At 48.6% G+C, this 22,965-nt stretch overlaps 1 protein-coding gene across 7 annotated transcripts; it reads left to right on the top strand.

Annotated features, from left to right (window-relative positions):
- The first annotated feature begins 433 nt into the window (after positions 1-433).
- Positions 434-21,236, top strand: SERP2 (stress associated endoplasmic reticulum protein family member 2). Of its 7 annotated transcripts, none has more exons than XM_047723513.1 (4): positions 434-543; positions 765-882; positions 5,548-5,620; positions 20,796-21,236. In XM_047723513.1, the coding sequence occupies exons 2-4, from the start codon at positions 799-801 to the stop codon at positions 20,834-20,836; spliced, it is 198 nt and encodes a 65-aa protein (XP_047579469.1). In that variant the 5' UTR covers positions 434-543; positions 765-798; the 3' UTR covers positions 20,837-21,236. The 7 variants fall into 7 exon arrangements, with proteins under 7 accessions (XP_047579469.1, XP_047579468.1, XP_047579464.1 ...); XM_047723512.1 differs by lacking the exon at positions 20,796-21,236 and adding an exon at positions 19,199-20,789; XM_047723508.1 differs by lacking the exon at positions 20,796-21,236 and adding an exon at positions 19,142-20,789.
- The last annotated feature ends 1,729 nt before the right edge of the window (positions 21,237-22,965 follow it).

The following is a 22,965-nucleotide window of genomic DNA, read 5'->3' as shown; positions in this document are numbered from 1 at the left end:
CCCAACTCCAGCTTCACACGCATTCCTCCCCATCTTCCGGGAGTTCCTGCCCTTTCTGCAATACTTAAAAAGGTCGGGCACTGGGCTTCCCTGGAGCAGGGCCCTCCCCCAGACACCTGAAGGACAGTTTCTTTGGCCGGTCCCCCAAGAGCATGGGCCCAGCCTTGCCCTGGTTCTACTTGTCTCTTGAGGACCCCCATCCCACACCCCGCCACGCCCACCAGCCCCAGCCTCCTGGGCAGCTCTCGGCCAGGGGTCAGCGGTGCGGGGCAGCCCGCTAGACATGGCTTAGAGCGCGGCCACCCCAGTCTGGGCCCCGGGCCTCGGCGGGTCCCCGGTCCCGGAACCCCCGAGCAGTGGCGCCTCCGCCCCTATGAGCGCACAAGGCCGGGGACCGCCGGAACCCTGGGCCCCGCCGCGTTCGGCCGCTGGCTCCCGACCCGGCGGCAGGGGCCCGGGCCGAGCGGCTCCGCGTGCTGTGCTCCGGCCGCCCAGTGCGGGGAGGACGCGCGGCAGCGCCAGCCTCGGGGCCGCGCTGGTTAGGTAGCAGGGGGGACCGGAAGGATGGCGAGGAAGTAGGAAAGGGTTTCCTGAGATGAAAGATTACTTCCGTCCGGGCTCTGGCCTCTCTCTGGAGCCGGCTCGTTGGGGGCAGGGGAGCGGGGTGCGCGGGGCTCGGGGGCCGCGCCTTGCCACCTGCAGCGCCCGCAGCGGGCGGGACGCGCGCGGCCCTGTCGGGGGCTAACGCGGGGGGATTCTTGCAGGTAGGAGTCGAGAGCATTTCCTAGCGCCCAAGCCATGGTGGCCAAACAGCGGATCCGGATGGCCAACGAGAAGCACAGCAAAAACATCACCCAGAGGGGGAACGTAGCCAAAACCCTGGTAAGGCGGGGGCGGCGCCGACGGGGCAGAGCGGGGCCGAGCCGGGCAGGGCGGGCTGGGGCGGGGCGGGGCCGGCCGGGCTGGTGGCGGGCACAGGGCCGGCCTCCCTGCTCCTCGCTCCCCGGCCCCGGCCCGCCCCTCCCGCAGGGTCCTCGCAGCGTGGGCGATGAGAGCCAGGCTCTGGGAGGCGAGGACCTCGCGGTGCTCTTGGGGGCGGCGAGGGCCAGGGTGGTGGTGGACCCCTTGGGGAGTGGCTGCTGGGGTTACCACCGAAGCTCGCAAGAGCCTCCCCAGGAGAGAATGGGGCCTTTGTCTGTGGGGAAAAACGGAAAGTCACATCCTTAAGGAATAGTTAAACCAACTGCGTGACACGGGGCCCGGAAGTGCTAGAACGTTTGGTGAATGAATGAATGAATGAATGAGTAAATGGAGACCACTGATCATCACCTCCACCAGGCTTTGACCCCTGCCCTCCACCCTCAACAGACACCCACCAAGATAAGGTTTTCTCTCCAGCCCCTTTGTAATGGGGCTGTATAAGTTGGAAGGGCTCAAAGTGGGAAATGAGGTTCAGACCCATGTTTCCCTCCTCCCCCCTTTCTCTCCTTCACCTCTTCCCTAGTGAGACCTCCACCAGAATGAAGTTTAAATTCAACATTACTCTATCTCATCATGTGAGCTCTGGCGGGTCTTGATGGTATGATCCAGAACTCTGGAGAATAGACTAAAGGTTTTATCTCTGGAGTCTAAAGTAAAATCTGGGCCTTACACACAGGGTTTTCTTTTAGCAAAGCAGATCTTCAAGAGAAAATGCCAGGCCCGTGATTTTGGATACTCAGAGGCATGCCTGGGATGAGTTGTTGGGCAGTGTTGGTCTCCAAGTCTATGAGCCAAGGTGCCTGGAATCTATTATCCTAGACACTTAAGCAAAGTCCAGCTGAAGCTTGGGGTTTGGCTGGAAAAGCTTGCAGACCTGATGAGGCAATTCCTTTTAGCCAAAGAAATGATGCTAGTTTGTAACTGAGCAAAAAGCTGGAGCTGCAATCATGACAGCAGAATTCCTACAAAACCAAGCAGTACCATGGCAGAGAAACCTTAGAATCAAACTCAGCTCTGCCTACAGCTTTATACACAGCTTTAGACTTAAAGCTATGCTTGAAATTCTCTCTTTGGGTGTTAGATCATTTAGGTGTGACTGAGCAGTAAAATGCAAATACACCATTGAATCAAAAACACTTTTCACCTAGATCTCTTTTTCCTATTTGTTTTTACTCAAAAAAACAAACCTTGCTGTCCCAATTGACCTTGAAAAACAAATTTTAATTGATGTTAAACCACTTAGGGTTTTATATCCCTAGGAGATCACTTTGTCCTAGATACCATACAGATTAGCTGATGTGCTGAAAAATCTCTGGTTCCATGGTTCTTTTTAATGAACTAAGAAACAAAGAATTAAGAAAATTATTAACTGAAGGTTGACAAGTACGGCCTGCAGAAGTAGCAATTCTGGAGCTGGTTTGCAAAGCCAATGTATCCATTAGGCTTGGTAAAAACGACTGCCACCTCGAGCTTTTCAAGACCATCGGAAAGTGTTTGAGAACTGGGAGAAAGAGAAAGTTATTGTCTTCAAAATAAGAAGATTTAAAATTGGGGGACAATGTTTAAATATCTAGAAAATGTACTTACCATTTCCACTGAAGTAAACTTTCAGAGCTACATTCAGATTTCTTTAATCTATGATGTGGATGAATTTTAATAGCTTCTGATAGACCATGGGAGTGGGCCCTTCAAAAGTGCCTGGCATCTGGGGTGGAGGTGTCCAAATGGCCCCATTACATGTGTAATGAAAGTTTTCCAAACCAAGCCACAATCTCTGTTTATCTTCAGGTGGTTAGAAGGGCCCTCCGGCTGCCTTTATTGTAAACAGACCAGCATCCAAAATGAAAATTGAAATTTTCTTTCAAAAGGAAATACTCTAAATCCTAAATCTCATTTTCCTAATTGCAGGTCAAACACAATTATACTTTGAAAGAAGTAACTTGCAAGGGATAACCTGTTCAGGATGCGATTGGGGAACATGTGAACAGATTCTAACTGAAAAATCAGAATCGTGCTCGCTTCGGCAGCACATATACTGAAAATTCAGAATCATCATTCAGAAATAAATCCCTTCAGTTGTATGCAGATGTTTCAGTATTTCCTTAGCTAATAGCTATGGCATGAATATTATTCTCCCAGATAGCAGATAAATCCAAGAAACAAAGAAATAAAATAATCGTTTTGTGATTACACGGTAGCAACTTCTTCAGAACGAAGGGGGATGTAAATTTCAGAATTCGGAGTTACCCTGCTGGTGTATAAGCACAGGGAAAGCCAGCCTCTGACATTCCAAAGCCTCAGGAAGTTGCAAACTCCTGTTTGAAATGAACCATGTCATTTGCAGGATTCTCCTGCTCTTTTTACCTTTCCCAGCGACAGATTGAGCCGTAGGTGCGTTGCCCCAATGGGATTCTGCTGGGTACTGCTTCCAAAAAAGAGGAACTTAAAGCTCTCAGAAAAAGGATATATTGCCGTTCTTGAGCTCTACAAGTCCCCCAAATAATATTGATTCACTGGAAAATGTCATCCAACAGATTTTTGTGTTGTGTATTCCAGACTCTGCATGTTGATAATTTGTGTTTTTCTGCAAAGGAATAACAATGGACTCCATTTGGTATCCATGCTAGACCAGTCATTCATTGACAGGCTCCCAAATTCACTTGTTGGCTTTGCGGAAGTTAGAGCGAAATGAACTTTTTATACGGCATCGGTGGGATGACAGCAACAGAGCTGTGGTTTCTGGTCAGCTGTGACAGATTGCCAGGGCGTTAGTGAAGATGGTGGGGAGGGGTAAGTGCCATAGTCCGTTCAGGTAACTTCAGTTAATATCTTGATTATTTACTGGATACGCCCTTGATCTGGTGTTAAGGGCCAAAGAATGATACAGTAACAGCTCTGGGTAAAGTTATGCTGCTGGATAAGACTGATTTTTGTCCTCGTGTGGTCAAGAGCAGCTGCCATTCCCTTGCAACATGTTTCTTTCCTGCAAGAGCGGCGCTAGATACAAGCTTGTCAAGGACACAAACTGAGGGGTTTTCATCTTTTAGAGCCCACCGACCATTAGCACTTTAACCTACACTTCTCTAGTAAGAGAGCTGCAGGGACAACCCTATCACCAGTTAGGAAGTATTTATAAAAAACGACAATAGCCTTCCTAGACCCTGTCTCTACTCTACTTGACCTATGAAATCATATTTAATGAAGTTCATATGCTTATTCATTCTTCAATGAACACTCCTTGAAGCACCTACTATGTTTAAGTCCTGGGCCAGGCATTGCTGTGTGTTGCAACAGGGAAGAGACACGGTGGCTGCCCTCGTGAGCCCACAGTCTGGCAGAGAGGCAGGTAGTACACACATGATCACGAGAATAAACGGATACACACTAGACACTGACAAGAAAAAGTGCATGGCAATATGTAAGTGGTCAGTGAGCCCACTCGAGGTAGAGGGCAGGAGGCTCTCAGAATGGAATGGGTAAGCTGGAAACCAAAGGACTAAATGAGTTCTCTAACTTTTACTGGTGATAGATTATTTCTGGCTCACCCATGTGAGGAAGCATTAGTGAATTATTCCATTTTTTTCGCTCCAACTTCTCCCTTTTTATTTGAGAAATTCACCACCTTTTTTGGATGCTTCTCCCCAAAAACAGCTTTTCTATTGACTGATTTGATTTTAAGGACCAAGCCCTACCTGCCAATAGACTGGGAGGGGTTGTGGATGGTGGTTCTTAATACGTCTGTGCTGTTGGTTGGAGGGGAACAGAAGCTATGCAGGGCTCTGGGTTGATGTGGGCACTGTGGTGCCCTTCTGCTCCCCAGGGAATGCGGAGATTTCACCAAGAGAAAGCTTCGCTGAGGTTCGGGAGCTTTATTACAAAATGCTGCTTCCTTCGCATATCCACTCATGGTTGCTGGGATGCTTCTGCCTTTCCAAGGATTTCCACGGCACCAACTTGCCAGCTTTTTTTGGCACGTAGAAGGTTCTGAGAAAATGACTGTTCTGTGACCTTACTTGGAATCCACAGTTGCGGGGAATTAAAGATGACTCCGTTAATGGAAAACACCCAGGTTCTCTAATGGGGCAGACCTAAATCCCAACCCTTGCTCAAGTTCCCAAACTTCGGGGGTCCATTTCCCAGCTACAAATTGGAGATGATAATTCGCCTTGTACCGTGTTGTGGGTGGTGGAAACAGGGGTTGTAGATTGCCTGGGAGAGAGCCTGGCGTAGAGTGTGCCTTCCACACATGGAGACGATTTGTCGTAGCATCATTTGGGGCTCCTGAATCACTCAACTGTTTTGTGTATTTTTACCCCATCTGTCCCCAGAATAGCTAAGCCCACCACATTCACTGAGTTACAGGAGCATAAGTAAGGTCATGATGAATCTTTTCATACCTATCTGGACCCTTTACAGTTGAATTTCTTCATCTGTGTCTGCCCACTGGGCATTGAGATTGGATCTGTCTCGCAATGTGAGTCGTCTCAGCCTTTAGTGGTGTCTGGTAATCCCCCACAAATGTTTCCCGAATCAACGAACCTAACCTTCCTTTCCATTCCTTTTCAGAGGCCGCAAGAAGAGAAATACCCCGTGGGACCATGGCTGTTGGCACTGTTTGTTTTTGTTGTCTGTGGCTCAGGTATGGGTTTTTCACTGACCTCACAGCCCATGTTCTGCTCTGTCCTTCAGAAACACACTTCACAAGTAAATAGACAAAGAAGTATATTGGCCTGGGATTCAAGTTAATCACTGACTGAAGCCTTCCTCTCAGCAGGGTTTGATTTGGTCACTAGTCCAGCAGAGCAAATACGAGTAGGGACAGAATTGATATACTATCAAATCATAATCATAAAATGATTACACTGACTCATTAAGTTGGCTATAAACACTGTAGGGTTCAGTTAAACCTTTGTGTGGAAGCATAGCCTAAAAAGGGCAGTTAGAACAGGAACACCTGTCTGCCTGAGATAGATCCAGATTCCGGAGAAAGGGAGAGGCTTTCTCCTTGAGAGGAAATGCCACAGAGCTCCTAAATAGAACTGAGCCTTTGACCTGCTCCTCGATGTACAGTCCCCTTGTACTGGAAGGTGGTAAGTTCAGAGAACTTTGCTTACACTCATGTGCAAACACACACACGCACACACGCACACACACACACACACACAGGAGAGGTTTGAACAAAGGATCAAGCATTTGTTTCTAGCTGAATTCTGTTATTGGGAGTCTTGTAATTCCTGGTCTTCATGGGTTGGGTCTTGAAAATAGTGCTAAGTGAGGAGAAGTGATGTCACTTCTAACAAGGTAGGCCTTCGGAGGTTCCCAAGATCTTAAAGAAACAAAACTGTACCCCATTCCCAGTGATGTGACTCAAAGGGAATCCTTTACCCAACATGTGAATCCCTCATCTTTAAAAGAGGTTACCCAACCTCTGCTAGAATACTTCTGAGGGTAGAGGGATCACCTCTTCAAAAAGCCTATCCCATTTCTCCATAGCTCTCATTCTGTTAGAGGTATCTCCCCTCTTTTGAGCTACACTGTACTGTCTTCTCAGTAGTTCAGGTGTGAACTCCTAAAACCACAAGGCATGGCCTCATTGTCTTCTGAACATCTTGAATCTTCAGATATTTTAAAGATGAGTTTAAAGCCTGCAAACTGAACTCCCTTACTTCTCCCAGCCTCGCCTCATAAGATGTGGTTTCTGGACCCTTCCTCTGGACACACTCCATGACTCTCTTACAGAGCTCATACAGAGCATTTGCAGCTGCGGAAGTGGGTCTAGAAATGGTGTGACTGCTACAGAGGCAGGAGGGCTGTTACTGCCCTTGATCCCATCACTCTGCTTCTCTCAATATGACCCAGGCTTTGGTTCATTTACAACATGTGGTCACAGCACATCCTAGACTCACATCGACCTAATGACCCACCCAGCGCCATCAGGCTCTTCTTTACATAAACGTCCTGCAAGCTAAGAAATGCATCTCCACACACCACCCCCCAATCCAAGTTGTTCCTTATCCCCATCACACATTGCTTTATTGCACTCGTGGCCCTCATCAACATATGAAATTATTTCATTTGCTCACTTATTATCCATTTTCTGCTACTGGGACATAAGCTCAGGGAAGGCAGTGGTTTTTTGTCCAGGAAATCTGTACGTTCTTGTAAGAATCTAGCACACAGTGCGTGCTCAGTGTGGTTGGATGGACTCGTGGACATGTGGATGGTGAATGAAGCCAGATACACCCCGTACTGTAGATACCCAGCTGACTTCTCTGAGACCTCATACAAAGCTTCATGAGTATTTCTATTAAAATTTTATTGTCGGTTGTCAGTTGTCTTTCTACAGAGTAGCCACCAAGTCTAGAAATATGGAAGAACAGACATCATAAACGGCTTGCTGATCTTACCATGTATGATTTGGTCAGTGACATTACACGATATGGTCAGTGTATCACCTTCATCAGCAACATGTAGTTCAGAGCAGTGTAGAAAACTGCAAGGAATTCGGTGCATTGATGCCACGTTTCCGTCAGCTGCCTGCCTATTCCTCTGTTACGCATCACCTCTGATGATCCGTCTCTGATTTTCACCCCAAAACGGAACAAACAAAATGTGCCACACAAATACCAAGAGAAGCAAATCTATATAAAAAGGCAATCTCCATTTTCAGGCTTTATGGCCAGCCAGCCTGTACGTTGCTCAATCTTGAACCTTGAGCCTTTTATCTAATCCTCTTTCCTGGCCAGCTTTACGGTCTCTGAAAACATGCTATTCCTCCAAGTCACTGATAAAAGTGTAGACATGGCAAAGCCCACGGAACGCAGTTAGAGAAAACTCCCTTCAGATTGACCTTGAGCCTCTCAGCAAAACTCGTGCAAACCATCACCATGTGGTGGGGGTCCCCTGTGGGCCTGGCATGGGGCCGGGCTCTGGGAACACAGACGCCTCCAGAAGGCTGCAGGCACTGAGCGGGGTGCGGGGGAGATAAGGAAGCCGTTTGTTGTACCTGGGGGCTGAGTGCTGTGATAGCGGAGTGCCCAGTGTGCTTGGCGGGCACGGATAAGGGACTGTCTCCGTCTGTGTGGACTGCTGTGACAAAACACCACGGGTTAGGTGGCTGGTAAAGAGCGGAACGTCATGCTCACAGTCCTGGAGGTAGGAAGTCAGACTGGGGTGCCCGTGTGGCCGAGTGAGGGTCATTTCTCCTTGTATCTTCCTGTGGGATCCTCGCATGGCAAGAGGGTGAGGGAGCTCTGTGGGGTGTCTTTCATGACAGCACTGATCCCATTCACAAGGCCGCCCCCTCATGACCCAGTCACCCGTTAAATCCCCTAGCTTCTACAGCCGTCCCATTAGACATTAGGATTCCAACCTGTGAGTGCAGGAGAACGCACACAGCCAGACTACAGTGGGGACTTCTAAATCACCCTGGGCAGAGGGGAAAGTTTCCCAGAGGAGGGGCCGTTTGCGCTGAGCACTAAAGGACAAAATAGCTTGAGACGGTATTGCCAGGCTCAAGAAGGGTCAAAGCCCAGTCTTAGGGATCCATGAGCCCAGTCATCCCGCAGCCGGGGTTCTCAGGGACTAAACAGATCCAGAGCCAATACTGTTTTCTTTTTTGATGTCAAGATACACATTAACTGCTTCAGCCATTAGCTAGCCTGTGGGGGGCGGGAGGAGGCGATTCACTCAATAAAGTGATTTGGTCTGTTTTTCTCAAACCCATGTTGGTTCTCAATACCCATCCTTTTCCAAGGGCTTAAAAACCTTCTCTAAATTACATTTTAATTACAGTCTTGCCAGGCTCTCGGTCTGTATAGTGGGAACAGTGTCTTTTTCCCCCTGGGTAAATTGGGACATCTGCTGACAACAATCTTCTGGAGTTCTCCCAGCCTTCATTCGTTTTTCCAGGGATTAAATACATTGGCTGTGATCCTTTCTGTGAGTTTGTGCAGGGGCCTGGGATGGGAGCCTGCAGGGCCCAGAGATGCAGATTTCAAGCTACTGAGAGGACACAGCCCCCTGCCACCGCCCCCCTTCAGACCCCTGCTCTCCTAGTCAGGAGTTGGGTCACCTTACTTTGTCTGTGCTCCGTTAACATGCTACCATGATCCCTAATTCAGGGGCCTCCTCTCTTTTTAAATTGTAACTAAGTATCATCCACTACTGCCACCTTTTTTTTTTTTTTTTTTTTTTTGCTAACTTAAGCTTTTATTTATTTATTTAATTTTATTTTTTGCAAGCCTTCACTCAAGCCGGGCACTGTTCTCACAGAAATGTGTCACTCCTCTCAACTTGTCCTTGGTACCGTGCCCTTCCTTCTATCTTGGCACGTGTCCTTCGCTAGCCAAACATGTCATGAAAAGCACAATAACTCCTCCAGATCTATCCCTGTGGCCACCTCCCTGGGACGAGTCACGATTCTGTTCATCTTGCAGAACCTCCCGTCCCTCTTGAGTTTCTCCCTCAGAGGGTTCCAGGGCCGGCGTGTTCTCTGCAGTGTGTGAAGGAGGGCGGTTTCTGCCCCAAGTCCGGCCAGGCAGCTCCTCTGCTTCATGTCCTGAGCCTCCTCGGGGATGGGGTCACTGGAGCTCCTGGTCACTGTTGTCTCTGAATCCGCGTGGCTGGTGGTTCTGTTGCTGGTCCATGTTGCTGGTGTGTCCGTTTTTATGCAGGAAACTTACGGAATCTTCAAAGATTAATGAAGGTGTGGATCATGGATCTGATTCTCTTGAAAGACTCGCTCGCATTACCTCACTCTGTTAACCCTTTTTCTATTAATGTTTGGGTTGGGCAAAGTGTTCTCTTTAGAAATAGTGTCAGCGTATCTAGGATGGGTAAATATTCGGGTCAGGCAAATCATCAGGAATGCACGTCTTCTCTGCTTTCTTAGCTAGATTGTGGGAAAGGATCCAGACTGGGAAAATGTTGGCATTGAAGTATATGGTCTCTTATTGGCCACCCTTACTCCATTTTATGTGGAAAAACAAGTTCACAAACCTCCAGGGGGTTACCGGGCCCCTTAACTACGGGGAGTCCTGACCCCTTGCTTCCCGACTTCTTTGCTGTGGCCTTCCTCATTCTCCACACATGCCTTTCATGCCTGCCGTGCTGATAAGAGCAAGATAAGGAAAAGGAAGGGGGGGAGAAGAATCAGTAAAGTGGGGAGGGTACAGAGTGCAGACGCCCAGAGACCCCTGGCACGAACACGCACCCGGCGAACGCCCACCCCCTCACTAGGAAACCAGATAAGAGCGCCAGACCTCCTGGGGCTGCCCTGAGCTCAAGCCCCGGGTTGGAAACCCTAATACATTGTCCCATGGACCTGAGTTGGAGGAAGCTCTCTAAATACACCCCCTTCAGGGTAGGTAGATTTCCACTTTCCACGATTGCAAAAGGACTCTTGGGCAAGACACTTCTTTGAAACCTGACCAATTGGCGGGTAACAGGCTAAGAGGTTAAGAGGCCTTGGTGAGGGGGGATAGTTCTGGAATGTGCCAGATGTAGGTTCAAAGCTGAGATTCGCTATCAGCTGGACAACCTTGGACACATGATTTACTGTCCCTATCGATTTCCTTTGTGATCAGAGAGGGATATTAATAGCCCTCTACCCATAGCAAGCTTGAATCCTACAGCTTTCATCAGTGTCCTCACGGAAGCCCTCATGGAGAACGGTGGTGCTACAGTTAGGACTGGTTATGCCACCAGGGGGTCGGAGGGGGTGGTATTTGGCTTCCATTTGCCTTTGCTCCTTCCAGGCTCAGCCCCTAGCATCGGTCTTGATCTTTCACAAAGCAACAGGCCCTCCTTCTCCACTCCAAGGATGAGTGTCAGCAATTTAAGTGATAACCCCCCGGGTCCATGAGACTCTCTTCTGATAATAAAGCATCAGAATCTTTCAGACCTGCCCACACAGGAAAAGGGAAGGAAAAGGGAAGGCCCCCACATGCAGAAATCAATAAATAGGGGTTTGTACTTTAAGTTGCATATCAGAAATAAAATGTAAGTTGCATTTCCTTAACCCAATCTGAATGCACCACTGTTTTGCTCTACGAGTTTTCTTTGTGAGACACAAAAGCTTTGGAACAGTGTGTTCTTTTGAGACACAGTATTCTCCACTTTGGACATCTCAGGCCATGCTGTCCTTTGTTTTGTTTAATTTGGTAACTATTGTTATTCATATCATATACATTCTGTCAGAAATCTAAAACCCGTTTCTCAGCTGAATACCTGTTTTGAGTCTCCTCTAAGGGTGATTCCGAATAAGCCAGAAACTTTTCTCGTTTAAGTCTTGGCCTGGGACTTGGTTTGGCTTGGGCCTTTTTAACTGGTGGCATTTGTGTTTCCTTGATTTCCAAGGACCCCAGATGCACACTGAAGCCCAGAGGATTCAGGCCCCTCCCTCGCTTGGAGACTTCGCTGTGTTTTTCTCTCCCTGGTTTATAAAAACATTATCTTCCATTTCTACAGGCGGTGGGGCTCTTTCCAGATAAACAGCTCATCCTGGCTGTCCTGGTCCCCAGTGGCAAACCTGCCTCCTTGAGAAATGTATGATAGCTTCTGAGGAGTGCTTGTTGTTATCTGGAGACTCAGAGACAAGCGTGACCCAGAATGTCTGTCTGAGGCGGCAGAGATGTTGTCGCCCAGATAGGCCAACAGCTATCTCTGGGAGACACTTGCGGTCCTGACGTACTGTCCCAGAGCACTAGTGAAGCTAGTCACCTGTGCCTGCAGCCCCCAGCCCAGGCCTCCGGGGTTTTCCTCTCCCCTTTGTCCTCAGCAACTTCAAGAGCCTGATGGGGAAGGCTTGGGAGGCCATAGCCAAGCTCTCGGGAAAGTATGCTGCAGGTGACCTATCACGTCCACCCTAAACCGGGAGGTGACAGCAGGGTCCCGTGTTCATCTTTGCCATCCTGGCCGAGGCTTTTGCTAATTCGGGCCACGGTGTTGACAGGACAACCCAACCGCCTTCGGCATTTTCAGCTTTCCTCTTTGACTAGAATGCCTCCTGGATTCGATGAAATTAGGTATTTTCCTTAACTTGTTGGCTTTTCAGACAATTTGGTTGGTGAGTCAGGATCACGTATATTGTGATCCTGAGGCATTATTACGTTTCCCGAGCCCTGGTGTGAAACTGGACATTGACAGCAGCAGTCTGAGGCGGCACTCTTTGCAACATGGCCGTACCCTTCCGCATCCTTTCCCCTCACTGAGGTTTCCGGTGGATTCTTGGAGGCGTCATCTCATTCCCAAGATCCCTTGATTCTCAGGGGGAAACTCTTACGTACCAGCCATGCCCCGGTTCCTCCCTCCCTCCCGGTTCCCCTCCGGGGTTTTCCTCTCCCCTTTGTCCCTACTATTTCTCCCTCACGTATTCCTAATTTCAATTTTATTCCTCTCGCTCTGGCCAAGCCTGATATTCATTTCCTAATTAGAGATTATGAGAATTTTAATGGCTACGGAAGCCTGGGTATTCTCGAAACTGATGAGCTTATATCCCCCATCAAAGGGAAACCTCTCGGGGAATAGGATTAACCAATGACTGCTATTTCCTTCGGACTTTTCTCTATTTTCCAGTTTTGTCAATGAGCATGTATTACTTTTATAATCAGAAAAAATTAAGCGTATTTGAAGAGGAAAACATTTAGCCTAGTGGTTTTTAGCCTTTTAAAAAAAAAAAGAGCATCTGAACTCTGTTCAAATGTTAGAGGGAAATAAATGAAAGAGTAGCTGGTCTGGTCGAAGTGGGACCTCTGGGTGTGTGTGTGTGTGTGTGTGTGTGTGCATTTGTGAGTGAGTATGTATGTGTGTATGTATGGGGTACCTCTTGTGTTGCTGGATATTCTGATTTTCCCATCCCAGGAAGGGAATAGATATCTGGACCTTCTTTGCATATCAGCTAGGAAACTGCTCTGGCCCAGAGCTGGCCTCTCACGATAGAGCTAATGTCTCTCAGGAGAGGGCCTGCTAGGTTGATCGGGCACGTGAACTGAGTTGCCGCATTGTGTGTGGGCAGTGACATTCCCTTTGTCTGTCACTTAACAGACTACATTCTCCTGAATCCTCCAGGGACTCTGCCTGCAGGGGGCTCAGGGGAGGAGGAGGTGAGAGCGTGTCACAGACAGGGCCGTTTTTCAGGACAGCCTCCTCAGAACAGATGTGAAAAAGTGCTTCCCTGAGATGTTCGTGGCTGGGCCTGAACCCCTCCTGTTCCCCAAGCTTCGTGTTCCAGGTGGTCCAACCGTCTCCCTTGACATAAGGCCTCTCTGTTTCTGGAAGACCCAGCACCCCCACCCTCCCTGCAACGGGTGGCTTTTGTTAAGAATGGTGTGGAGGAGGGAAAGGGCCAAGCTGTGTGTGTGCGGGCTCCAGGGCCAGGCTCCCTGAATTTGAAACCTGGCTCTGACACCTACTAGCTGTGTGGCCTTGTCCAACTTCTGCCCATGCTAAGCCTTGTTTCTCCCATTCTTAAAAGACATGGGGATGGTCTCTCACTCCTAGGATCTTAGGAGCTTGTTGCTATTGTCATTATGTCGATGACCCTTGGTCACACTGTCTCCCCACCTATCGGCCTCCCAAGCAAGGTTCTGACCAAGATTCTGAATGCTTACAGAGAAAGAGAGCATTTGGATCTTTCTAGTGACTTTCTTGGGTTATGTTAAGAAAACTCGTATGGGGATAGATAGCTCTGAGGTCCTGAGGAAGCTATGGCAGACCCAGCTCCCCCTGGACTGGTGGGAGACAGGTTTGTCAGTCACAGGTCGGTGGTGTCACCTCTGCTGGGACAGCTGGAGCCTCTTCTCTATTTCTAGAAAGAATTCTTTATAAACTAGTGGATGGGAGTGAAAAGGACCTCTTCGTACAGCTGTTTTGGCTACCATTTCCTGAGTACTTATTAAAACACAAGGCCTTACATGTACCTTTTTCTTCTCGTCTCATAATCCCTACAAAAAGGCTATGGTGCTCATTTTTCCAGATTATGAAACTGAGGCTTATGGAGGAAATCAGCCCACATCCCACAGATAAAAAATGAGGGAGCTGTTACCTAAACCTGAACTCTAAACCCATCCACTTCCTATTACCCTGCCTGCCTTCTCTCTCACCACTTCTCCCCAAGTACTACCAAGTGGAAGTTTTCCACACCAGCCTTAGACCTCTAGTCTACAACTGCATATTGAAAACAACTCCCGTTAAAACATTTCTTACTCTCCCTGCCAGAGGTTCCAGATGCACGGCCATCCTGGGTCTGCTCCCAGATGGATAAAACCTTGACCCAGGCACGGGCTGCTTGCTGACTGGGCCACCGGTCACCCGATCACCTTACTCTTTTCTGGACCTTGCTCCAGGACAGACTTGAATTCACCATGTCTGCAAGTCAACCAGTAAACACTGGCCTTTCCTGGAGACCTCCAGAACGATCTCAAAACTGTGACACCCAAAATGGTTGTCACATCCAGGCCTGGAGGAGCCCTTCTGTTTCACCACCTGAGAAGGACTGAGGACATTCCTCTGCTAAGGAACTCCTACCTCGGGACCTGAGATGGACACTCTGGAAAAGATGTCTCATCTGCCTCTGGCTCCCACGAGGTGACCTGCGAACTCTCTCGTTCTATGCCACTGTCTACCCTGTGTCCCATGAAGCATTTGGGTCTGTGTATGGTCTGCCGCTCAGAAGAGCATTTCTGCTGTCTGCCATTTTATTGCCATTCTTTGCTAATAATATCCCTTCCTCCCATAGTGCCTTTCTGCCCTCATGTATCCCAGGCACTTCTCTCTCTTCCCTCTTCTCCATCTCTGGAGAAGTTACTGGGAAAGGGATCGGGAATAGTATCCTACCTTTGACTCTCTTTGTACTGAAACATCCTGAGAGCTTAATGACCCACCTTTGCAATCTTATTTCTTGACCTTTCTTCTTGTCTCTCACAGACCTGTCCTTTTTCTTACTAGCTCTTTTTTTTAAATTATTTTTAAATGAAAAATAATCAGAATTAAGTCATTTCTAGAGTTGTCTTATCCTCCTAAATGATATTCCTCTGGGCCATCTCTATCTCTCTCCTCAGTAACTCTTTTGATCTCGCTTCTCATCAACCTTATTTTCAATAAAAGTTGCCTTCTGAAGTTTCCACTTGTCGGGAAGGCAGCTTTCTGGCAGTCTCCTCTTGTGTAGCTGTCTGATGGTTTCCTGGGGATCCCTTCCTGTCATCCCCATGTCCTTCTGGCACTCCCAATTATTGGAATAGGTCAGTCCCCAGAGTAAGAGAGGGTTGGGATGACATAGTCCCAGGACTTAAGGAGTTTATTGTCTTTCATGACTTTCCTTCCCTTCCAAAGACTAAGCTCTTGCAACATTGGAATTTAAAAGTGGTCATTTGCTGTTGACTCTTGGTCCACAAAATAATTGTTTGAGGATTTTTTTTTTAAGATTTTATTTATTTGACAGACACAGCCAGAGAGGAAACACAAGCAGGGAGAGTGGGAGAGGGAGAACAGTCTTCCCGTGAAGCAAGGAGCCCAATGTGGGCCTCGATCCCAGGACCCTGGGATCATGACCTGAGCCATAGGCAGACGCTTAATGACTGAGCCACCCAGGCACCCCAGGGATTTTTAATACATGTTTTCCTCCATGCTCTTTGCAATTATTCACCTTTTGCTCCTCCAATAAGTATTTACTGAGGAACTACTATGTGCCTGGAGCTGAGCTAGGCCCAGAGGTATAGTCAGGAGCAAAATCATCCAAGGTTCCGGGGTGCCTGGTTGGCTGAGCTGGTTAAGCATCCAGCTCTTGGTTTTGGCTCGGGTCATGATCTCAGGATCGTGGTATTGAGCCCCATGTAGGGCTCCACACTCAGCAGGAGTCTGCTTAGATATTCTCTTCCCTCTGCACCTACCTCCCTCACTCACATTATCTTTCTCTCAAATAAATAACTACACCTTTTTAAAAAAATCAAGGTCCCTGCTTTCCTGGAGCTTACAGCCTAGTGGGAAAGCAAGATGAGTTCATCAAGTAGTCATGCTGAAATATATGAAATTTCAGCCATGACAGTGTTTGAAGGAGATGCATGTAAGACTGGGAAAGCATCTAACACAAAAGGTATCCTCTGAGCAAATGGTTCTCCAGGTGTGGTCCCTGGACCAGCAGCCTCAGCATCACCTGTGACTGACCTGACTAGAAATACACATTCTTATTTCCCACTCTGGACCCACTGGATTAGAAACTCTGGAGGGGGGAGTCCAGCTTCTGTTTTCATGCATCCTCAGGAGACTATTGTACACACACAGGTCTGAGAATTCTTGCTTCTGATGGTCAAAGAAGGCTTCCCTGCAGAAATAACTTTTGGATTAGAAGAGAAAACCAGGCCATAGGGCAGGGCGGGAGAAATCTTTCAGACAGAAAAAAAATGGCATTTGCAAAGGCCCTGTGGTGAGAGCAGAGGGCTTTTGAAAACACGAGGGATTATCCTGAGAAAGAAGAGTAATACATGTTGTGCCCAAGCAGGTTGATAGGGCCGGGATACGCAGGTCATGGAAGCTTCATCAAGGATTGGGCAATAGGAAGCTTTGATGTACTTTAAACACAGGGATGACACAATCATATTTGTTTTCATTTAAAGAAGAATTCTAGCTACAGTATGGAGTAAGGATTGAAGAGGAGCAAGAGTAGGCCAGTTAGAGGGCATTGCAGGGGTCTGGGGGAAGATGGCAATAACTTGCACTAGGGTAGTTTCCAGAGGCATGGAGAGAAAGGTGCATAATTGCAAGATACTTAGGTCAAGTCCATGGATCTTTGGTGATCAACTGGGGTGTTTAGGAGGAGTCTGGAATTTGGGGTTTACATACAAGATGGAAGATAACGATGTCAAGTCTGTTGGTGGGAGGTGAGCATGAGAAGGTTCTGTTGCATTTGAAGTGTCTTTGAGCCACCTATGTGTAGATCTCAATTAGACAGTGGGAGGTGTGGGTCTGGAGCTCTGAGAAGTCAGAGCTGGCAGTACAGTACATACATGAGTCATCCAAAGCTAAGTGCCAACTAAAATTGTGGGCCAGGGTGAGGTCGCTCAGGGAGAAAGAATGTAACGAACAGAAGAAAGCCAGAATGCTCATTGAGGAACATCATTATTCTCGTTTACTGGTCAGGTGGAGTTAGAATGACCCTTACGAAACCCATGGCATGTGAAGAGCCAAAGAGAAGGAAGAAAACTAGAAGCCAGGTGAATATAGGGTCACGGAGGCCACGGGAAGAGAAGGGTGAAGGAGGGAGTGGTCAACAATGGCGACTAGGGAAGTAAGACAAGAGGCAGGTGGAAAATGCCCTTTGAATTAAGTGAGGTGGAGGGAGATTTGTGGCTTTAGAAAGAAATATTTCAGTGGACTGAAGAGAGCAGAAGCTATACTGATGTGCATTGAGGTGGGGATTGAACGTCAGGAAAGGGAGTGAGTGTAAACAGCTTTCTCGAAAAGGTGGTAGAGAGGAAAAGAGGGCACCTGTTGCTGGCAGATGTGGAGTCAGGATTGTTCTGGTTTGTGTGAGCATTGGGCTCAATGATGCTTGCATTTGAAAGCCTAAGGATTTCATTGCAAGGGGGCTGGTTAAATAAAATAAGAGATGGGACTATCTGAGTTTACTGACGATCGGGAAGCTAAACAGGCTACAGAGGGCAGAGGCTCCAGGATTCTGCAGCTCCTGCTCCATCCTGGATTTTTCTGAACCTCAGCAACCTGCCCAAGGCCAGATGCCCTGACCTGGAATGCCTGCCGTCCCTCCTTTTCTTGGCATCTCTCCTCCCTGCTGTCTGGCTTACCCACAGCCCCTTTGCTACAGCCTGCTCAGCTGTTTTCTCAGCTTTGTTCACCCACTGTTAAATTATTAACTTGTCAGGGTCCAGACTCCCCACTTCCTTTCCCACTTTGAACCCACTGTTGGCTCCCTTCCTGTTCGCTGCTTCGCAAAGTCAGCACTTGGAAGCCCGGGGCTGCTCTGCGGGTCATTACTGGCAGCCACAGACAACTACAATTACCGTAATTGGTATAGAATGCCGAAGGCTTCTTAAAGACATTATTACAACTGAAAAAGGAACAATAAACACAGCCATCTCTCCATTATCTTAGAGGTGGAAGCAAATGGTGAGCTTAAGATAAACTTTATTCAACGTCATTTCTCCAAGCGGGTTTAATTTCAGAGTCGCCTGTAATCCTGTGAAGGACCATCAGATTCTCACATGTTAATGGATGGATTCAGTAGGGTCACGAGTGATCTTTAATAAGTTCTTAAAGCAGATTCAGTCACTGGTAAGTTTTAATACAAGTGTGGAGACTCTGAAACTAGAAGATTTTGTCTGAGAGTCTTTAGAAACGTTTGCAGCCGGTCCTTAAACAGAACTGGGTGGTTTTATCATTACCCAGCACTTTTGAAGTCATGAATTAACTGAATGGGGCATGACAGACTTAAAGCACAGACTATTTCCTATTTGTCGACCTACATTTCTTGTCTAAGGATAAAATTCAGGGAGAAATAACATTTTCGAGCATTTTAGGATGGGCAGATTCTTTTGCTTAGGTCATGATATTTATTCCTTGCAATGCTTTGAGATCCATATTACCTACATGTGTACAAATAGAGGAATCAGGGCTCAGAACTATTCGGGAATTTCGCAAAGCGCTCACCTCTAGAGAGCAGCAGGCAGCCCTGGGCACTTGAGCTCCCGGCTTCCTGCTCACCCGTGGAGAACAAGCAGTCATTCCTGTAGGAATGGGAATATTAGCAATGGACCCCCCCCCCCCCCCGCTGTGCACCTCGATGTATGCGGAGCCTTCGTCTGTGTCGTGTCCTCTAATCCCTCGAACAACACAGCAAGCACCACGGTCCTCGTTTTACCCAAGAGGAAACAAATGCCAAACGGTTAAATTATTCGTCCAGTCAGTCACACGGCTCTCCAGGGAAGACCTGGTGCCATCTGAGCCTAACATTCCACTGCACCCTTGTTTGTCAACATTCGGGATGTTTCCCTGATCCCAAGAACAAAACATGAGGCATGGTAGATGTAAACAGTTTTTCCCTAACATTGTTGAATATTACAGCCGCCTCCCAGCACTCTGTTGAGCTGGAAGATGGAAGAATTTAATTTTTTTTAATTAAATTTATTTAATTTTTATTCCCTGTCAGCCTTGGGAGGGGAGGACAGACCTGCCCGCCATGTCTGTAAGGTACTTTCCCACCCAGGTAGCAACTTCTCCCATCAAGACACGTCCCCAAACCCAGAAGCAGCGAAGCAAACCTCTGAGCACAACCAGAACTAAATATCGAAATCCCTCCTTCACTGTATCTGGAGAAAAGCCCTTCCGACCTTCGCCCAGAGCAGGCTCGCTCTAATTTTCCACGTAATTCTAACAGCCTCCGTGTTCGCTGAGTCTGTAGCAACAGCATAATGGAAGAGGGCCCACCGCAGGTTGGTATTGTGACACCAGAAAGGTGAAGAGAGATCATCATAGTGAAACAAAGAAGACAGAAGCAGAAATGAGAGCCCAACGCACAGCCTGGGAATGCCTCGCACAGACTCCAACGGCACTGTTCCAGTGAAGTCGGATCAATGACACTTTTTCATTAGGGTCACACCAAGCATTTATGAAAAATTACCATTGTGTCATGTTTGGGGACAATCCAATTTAGGAGAATAGTGATGATGTGTGCAGGGTTTGGGTTTTTTGTTTTTTGTTTTTCAGAAAAAAAAAATGCATTCATGTTTTATCTCTCCTTCAAATCTAGCTGTCCAAGAAAGATTGCCCAAGGCCCTGTGTGCTTGGTCTTTGTACACCCGAAGCATAGTACTCGGCCCACAGTGCTGCTCACTAACGTTAGATGATGAAATGCCAACGGCTCGTTTCCTGAGGGCTCCAGAGAGCCTGTTTTCCTGAGGCCTCTCAGCTGCATTCCTGTGTATTCTGTGTTTAGACAGAACTCAGGGAAAGGATGCCCAGCTTCGTCCCAGGAAAAAAAAATCCTGCCACACAGGGTAGCTGCCGTGTCCTTCATTCCCGTTGGCCTCCTCAAGACTGACCGACGTTGCTGGTTGGAGAGGGTATAGAACAGAAGCTGGGCCTGACTTTCCTGGGACGCATGTGACGGCAAGAGCTAGCACCAGGCCAGGGGAGCTGAGGAAGCAGCTCTTAGCAAAACAGGCGAGGGCGCCTGGAATCCTCTGGGGGCTTTCAGGCTCCCACCCCCGCAGGATAAAACCAGTGTGGCCTAGGATGGGAGCTCGCTGTCCTGCAGAACATGTGCAGGCAGCCCCGAGATCTTGCACTGAGGGCTCCAGGCAACCAGCACCCCCCCCCCCCCCCGCGCTTGGCACATCTGCTCCCAGCACCTGGCCCGCAGTTTCCAGCTCAGGGGCTGCTTGTTTTCCAGGTCGCTGCTGTTTTGAAAAGGCAGCCTCACTGACCTGTAAAATGGTGAAATGAGTGCAGTGCCCGTATGGAAAGCCCTGTCCCCCTCTCCCCAGCGGCCACCAAACCCTTCTGGGGAAGGGGGGCCATAGCCCTACATGCCTGAGGGAATTCTGGCCTTCGCTCCTGATGGAATTAGCAGGAGTTATCCCTAAATCCCCAAGGCATCCATCAGCCGACCCAGCCAGGCTGCCTTTTTAAAGAAGTTCACTGACCTCTTGTTAACTGAACTCCTTGTTAGGAAACATCTAATCAGCTGTATGCTCCCACGTCCAGGGCCCAGGGGTCGGCGGGAGCGGGGCTCACCATGGACTGGGGTTTCCGGCTGCGTGCTGCCTGGTACCTGAGCTGTCTGTCTTGTTTTCCTCTTTCAGCTATCTTCCAGATCATTCAGAGCATAAGGATGGGCATGTGAGGAGGCCCGGGGCTTTGACACTGCCCCTCCCTCTGGAGGGCGGAGGACCACTTAAGCTTTTAGCCGGGTATCTGTGGGAAGCAAACAAGACACACAGAATAGAAAAAAAGTCTCCCTCAATTGTTCCCTGATCACTTCATCGTGGATGTCAGACCAAATTGCCTTCTCACAGGACATCTTGGTACATCCGTGTTCTGGAGCGGAAAGGACATTTTGCTTTTCTGTTGGCGAGATTGGTAGCTCCCAGGTGTCCACAGCAGCACACTGTTTTCTGGTTTGGCCCTTGGTTTCACTGATGTATGCATGTGGTCTCTGAATGACCACCAGTTTACTTTCTGTGGATACAACCTCTCCTCCATTGGGAATTGGTTTTGCAAATAAATGTCTTTGTTCAACCTTATACCATGTGTGGGCTACCGTGAGAATACCGAAGTGAAGAATATGCCAGCATAGCTCCAGGTGGGGTTGGGAGAATGGGGGAGGGGGATGGCGGGAACTGAGCTAGAGGATTGGGACAGGGTCAGGAATCTGTGTCTGGGGAACCAGAGCTAGATTTACCTTCAGGGCATTTGCCCAGAATGAAGTCCCAGGCGGCTCTAATAACCTTGGATTTTCCACCCATTTTGCTTTTTTAAATTTTTTTATCTTTTGAGGGTTTTTTGTGGGGTTTCTTTGTTCTTTTTTTTTTTTAACACAGAAAAGGCACCTACAAAGTGTGTTAAGGTTCGATTAGCTGTTATCACCTCTTTGTCTGCCTGAGGACTTGGTGGGGAACAGATGTCTGAGGCCTCTTTATGAAAATCAATCAACCTTAGGGCCCAGCCCTGCCCTAGTGAGGAGCACAGGCGGCCAAGAGTCCCTGAGTGAGTCCCACCTCACTCTGGGTGGTCAGCCCCAAGGCTGGGAGGGTGAGACCCAGGGCTGGTGGGTACAAATCTCCCCTCCCTGGCCAGCCTCCCCCACAGCCTCTCAAAGTGTGGTCTGCCTCTAATGGACATCCCAGCATGAGCGGGGTGGAGGGGGAGTGGAGGGCATCTCAAAATGCAGACTCCGGGGTTCTACCTCAAGTCTGCCAAATTTAAAGTGCTACAGGCGGAACTAAGACTAATGTTTTGTCAAGCTCCCTAGGTGAGGCTTATACACGCAAAATTTTGAGGATCTTGATCCTGAGAAAGTCCAGCTAAAGAGGGAGTGAGTTTTGTCCCCCTCCAAGCAGCAAAGGCAGCCTAAGCTTGCTCTTAAGCAGACCGATCCTGGCAGGGCAGAGGGGAGGTAGGTAGGGGCTAGTAGGCGTGCCCTTTTGTTCCACTTCCGGTGAGGCCTAAGGAAGTCCTAGGGGCTGCTACAGAGATCAACAACGGGATTGGAGATGCTCACCCTGCAACTTGAAACGGGCCTGGGGTGCATTTTAAAATTCCATCTCTGCATTCTTGGCAGTTTTTTTCATTCCTGAATATTGTGAGAGCTTTAAACACGGAAGTGGCCGCCGTGGCCAGGACATCTGGGGGCGGGGGGGGGGGGGGGGGGTTGGATCCACTGGAGTCTTTCACCCCAGACCCTTCAGGGATGTTCTTTAAGGCCTGCTTTCCCTCCCATCCTCCTCTTGCTCCTCTCTTCCCACTGAGAAGGGGGAAGGCTTTGGAGCAGGCTTGTTCCAAAATTAGCAACCCCAGGAAAGCCCCCCATCCTTGTGCTCCTCCCACCGCTTCCCCCCCAACCCCCTCCCAAGCCGGCAGAAGACACTTGCCACCACAAGGGTGCACATGAGATGCTCTGCGAGCTGGTTCCCCTCGTTCTGTTGGCTCCGCTGCCCATTCCCTTCTAGGTCACGGCATAAGACCAGTGTACTGTGAAAGATCAGACCTCAGGGCTCCTGCCAAGAGGCTGGAAGAAGAAAGGCCACTTGATGTCAGGTTTACCTGGTCTGTGCTCTCGTCCGCGCCATCTCTAACTCCCACAGTGCCCAGACCTGATTTGAGTATGGCCTTCCCCTTCCTGCCCTGAGAACAGCATACACACCAAACCACTGGCAAAGGCCGTGACTGGGCCCTGTCTTTGGGGCGCCTCCTTTATTGGATGGAGTCTTCCCCTAATACTAGTTTGGTTTTTTCCACAGTAGTAGTAGTCCA

The sequence above is a fragment of the Lutra lutra genome, chromosome 3 (assembly GCF_902655055.1).
Source record: "Lutra lutra chromosome 3, mLutLut1.2, whole genome shotgun sequence".
Lineage (NCBI taxonomy): Eukaryota > Metazoa > Chordata > Mammalia > Carnivora > Mustelidae > Lutra > Lutra lutra.
The sequence above is the reverse complement of the archived record's forward strand: the minus strand, read 5'-3'. Positions and strand labels throughout refer to the sequence as shown.

What these genes read in the sequence shown, in the direction of transcription:
- SERP2 (XM_047723508.1), top strand. Translation starts at nt 799, where the DNA reads ATGGTGGCCAAACAGCGGATCCGGATGGCCAACGAGAAGCACAGCAAA. An exon ending in GGAACGTAGCCAAAACCCTG is followed by an intron (nt 883 to 5,547) that starts GTAAGGCGGGGG and finishes ATTCCTTTTCAG; the next exon opens with AGGCCGCAAGAAGAGAAATA. An exon ending in TTTTGTTGTCTGTGGCTCAG is followed by an intron (nt 5,621 to 19,141) that starts GTATGGGTTTTT and finishes ATTCCCTGTCAG; the next exon opens with CCTTGGGAGGGGAGGACAGA.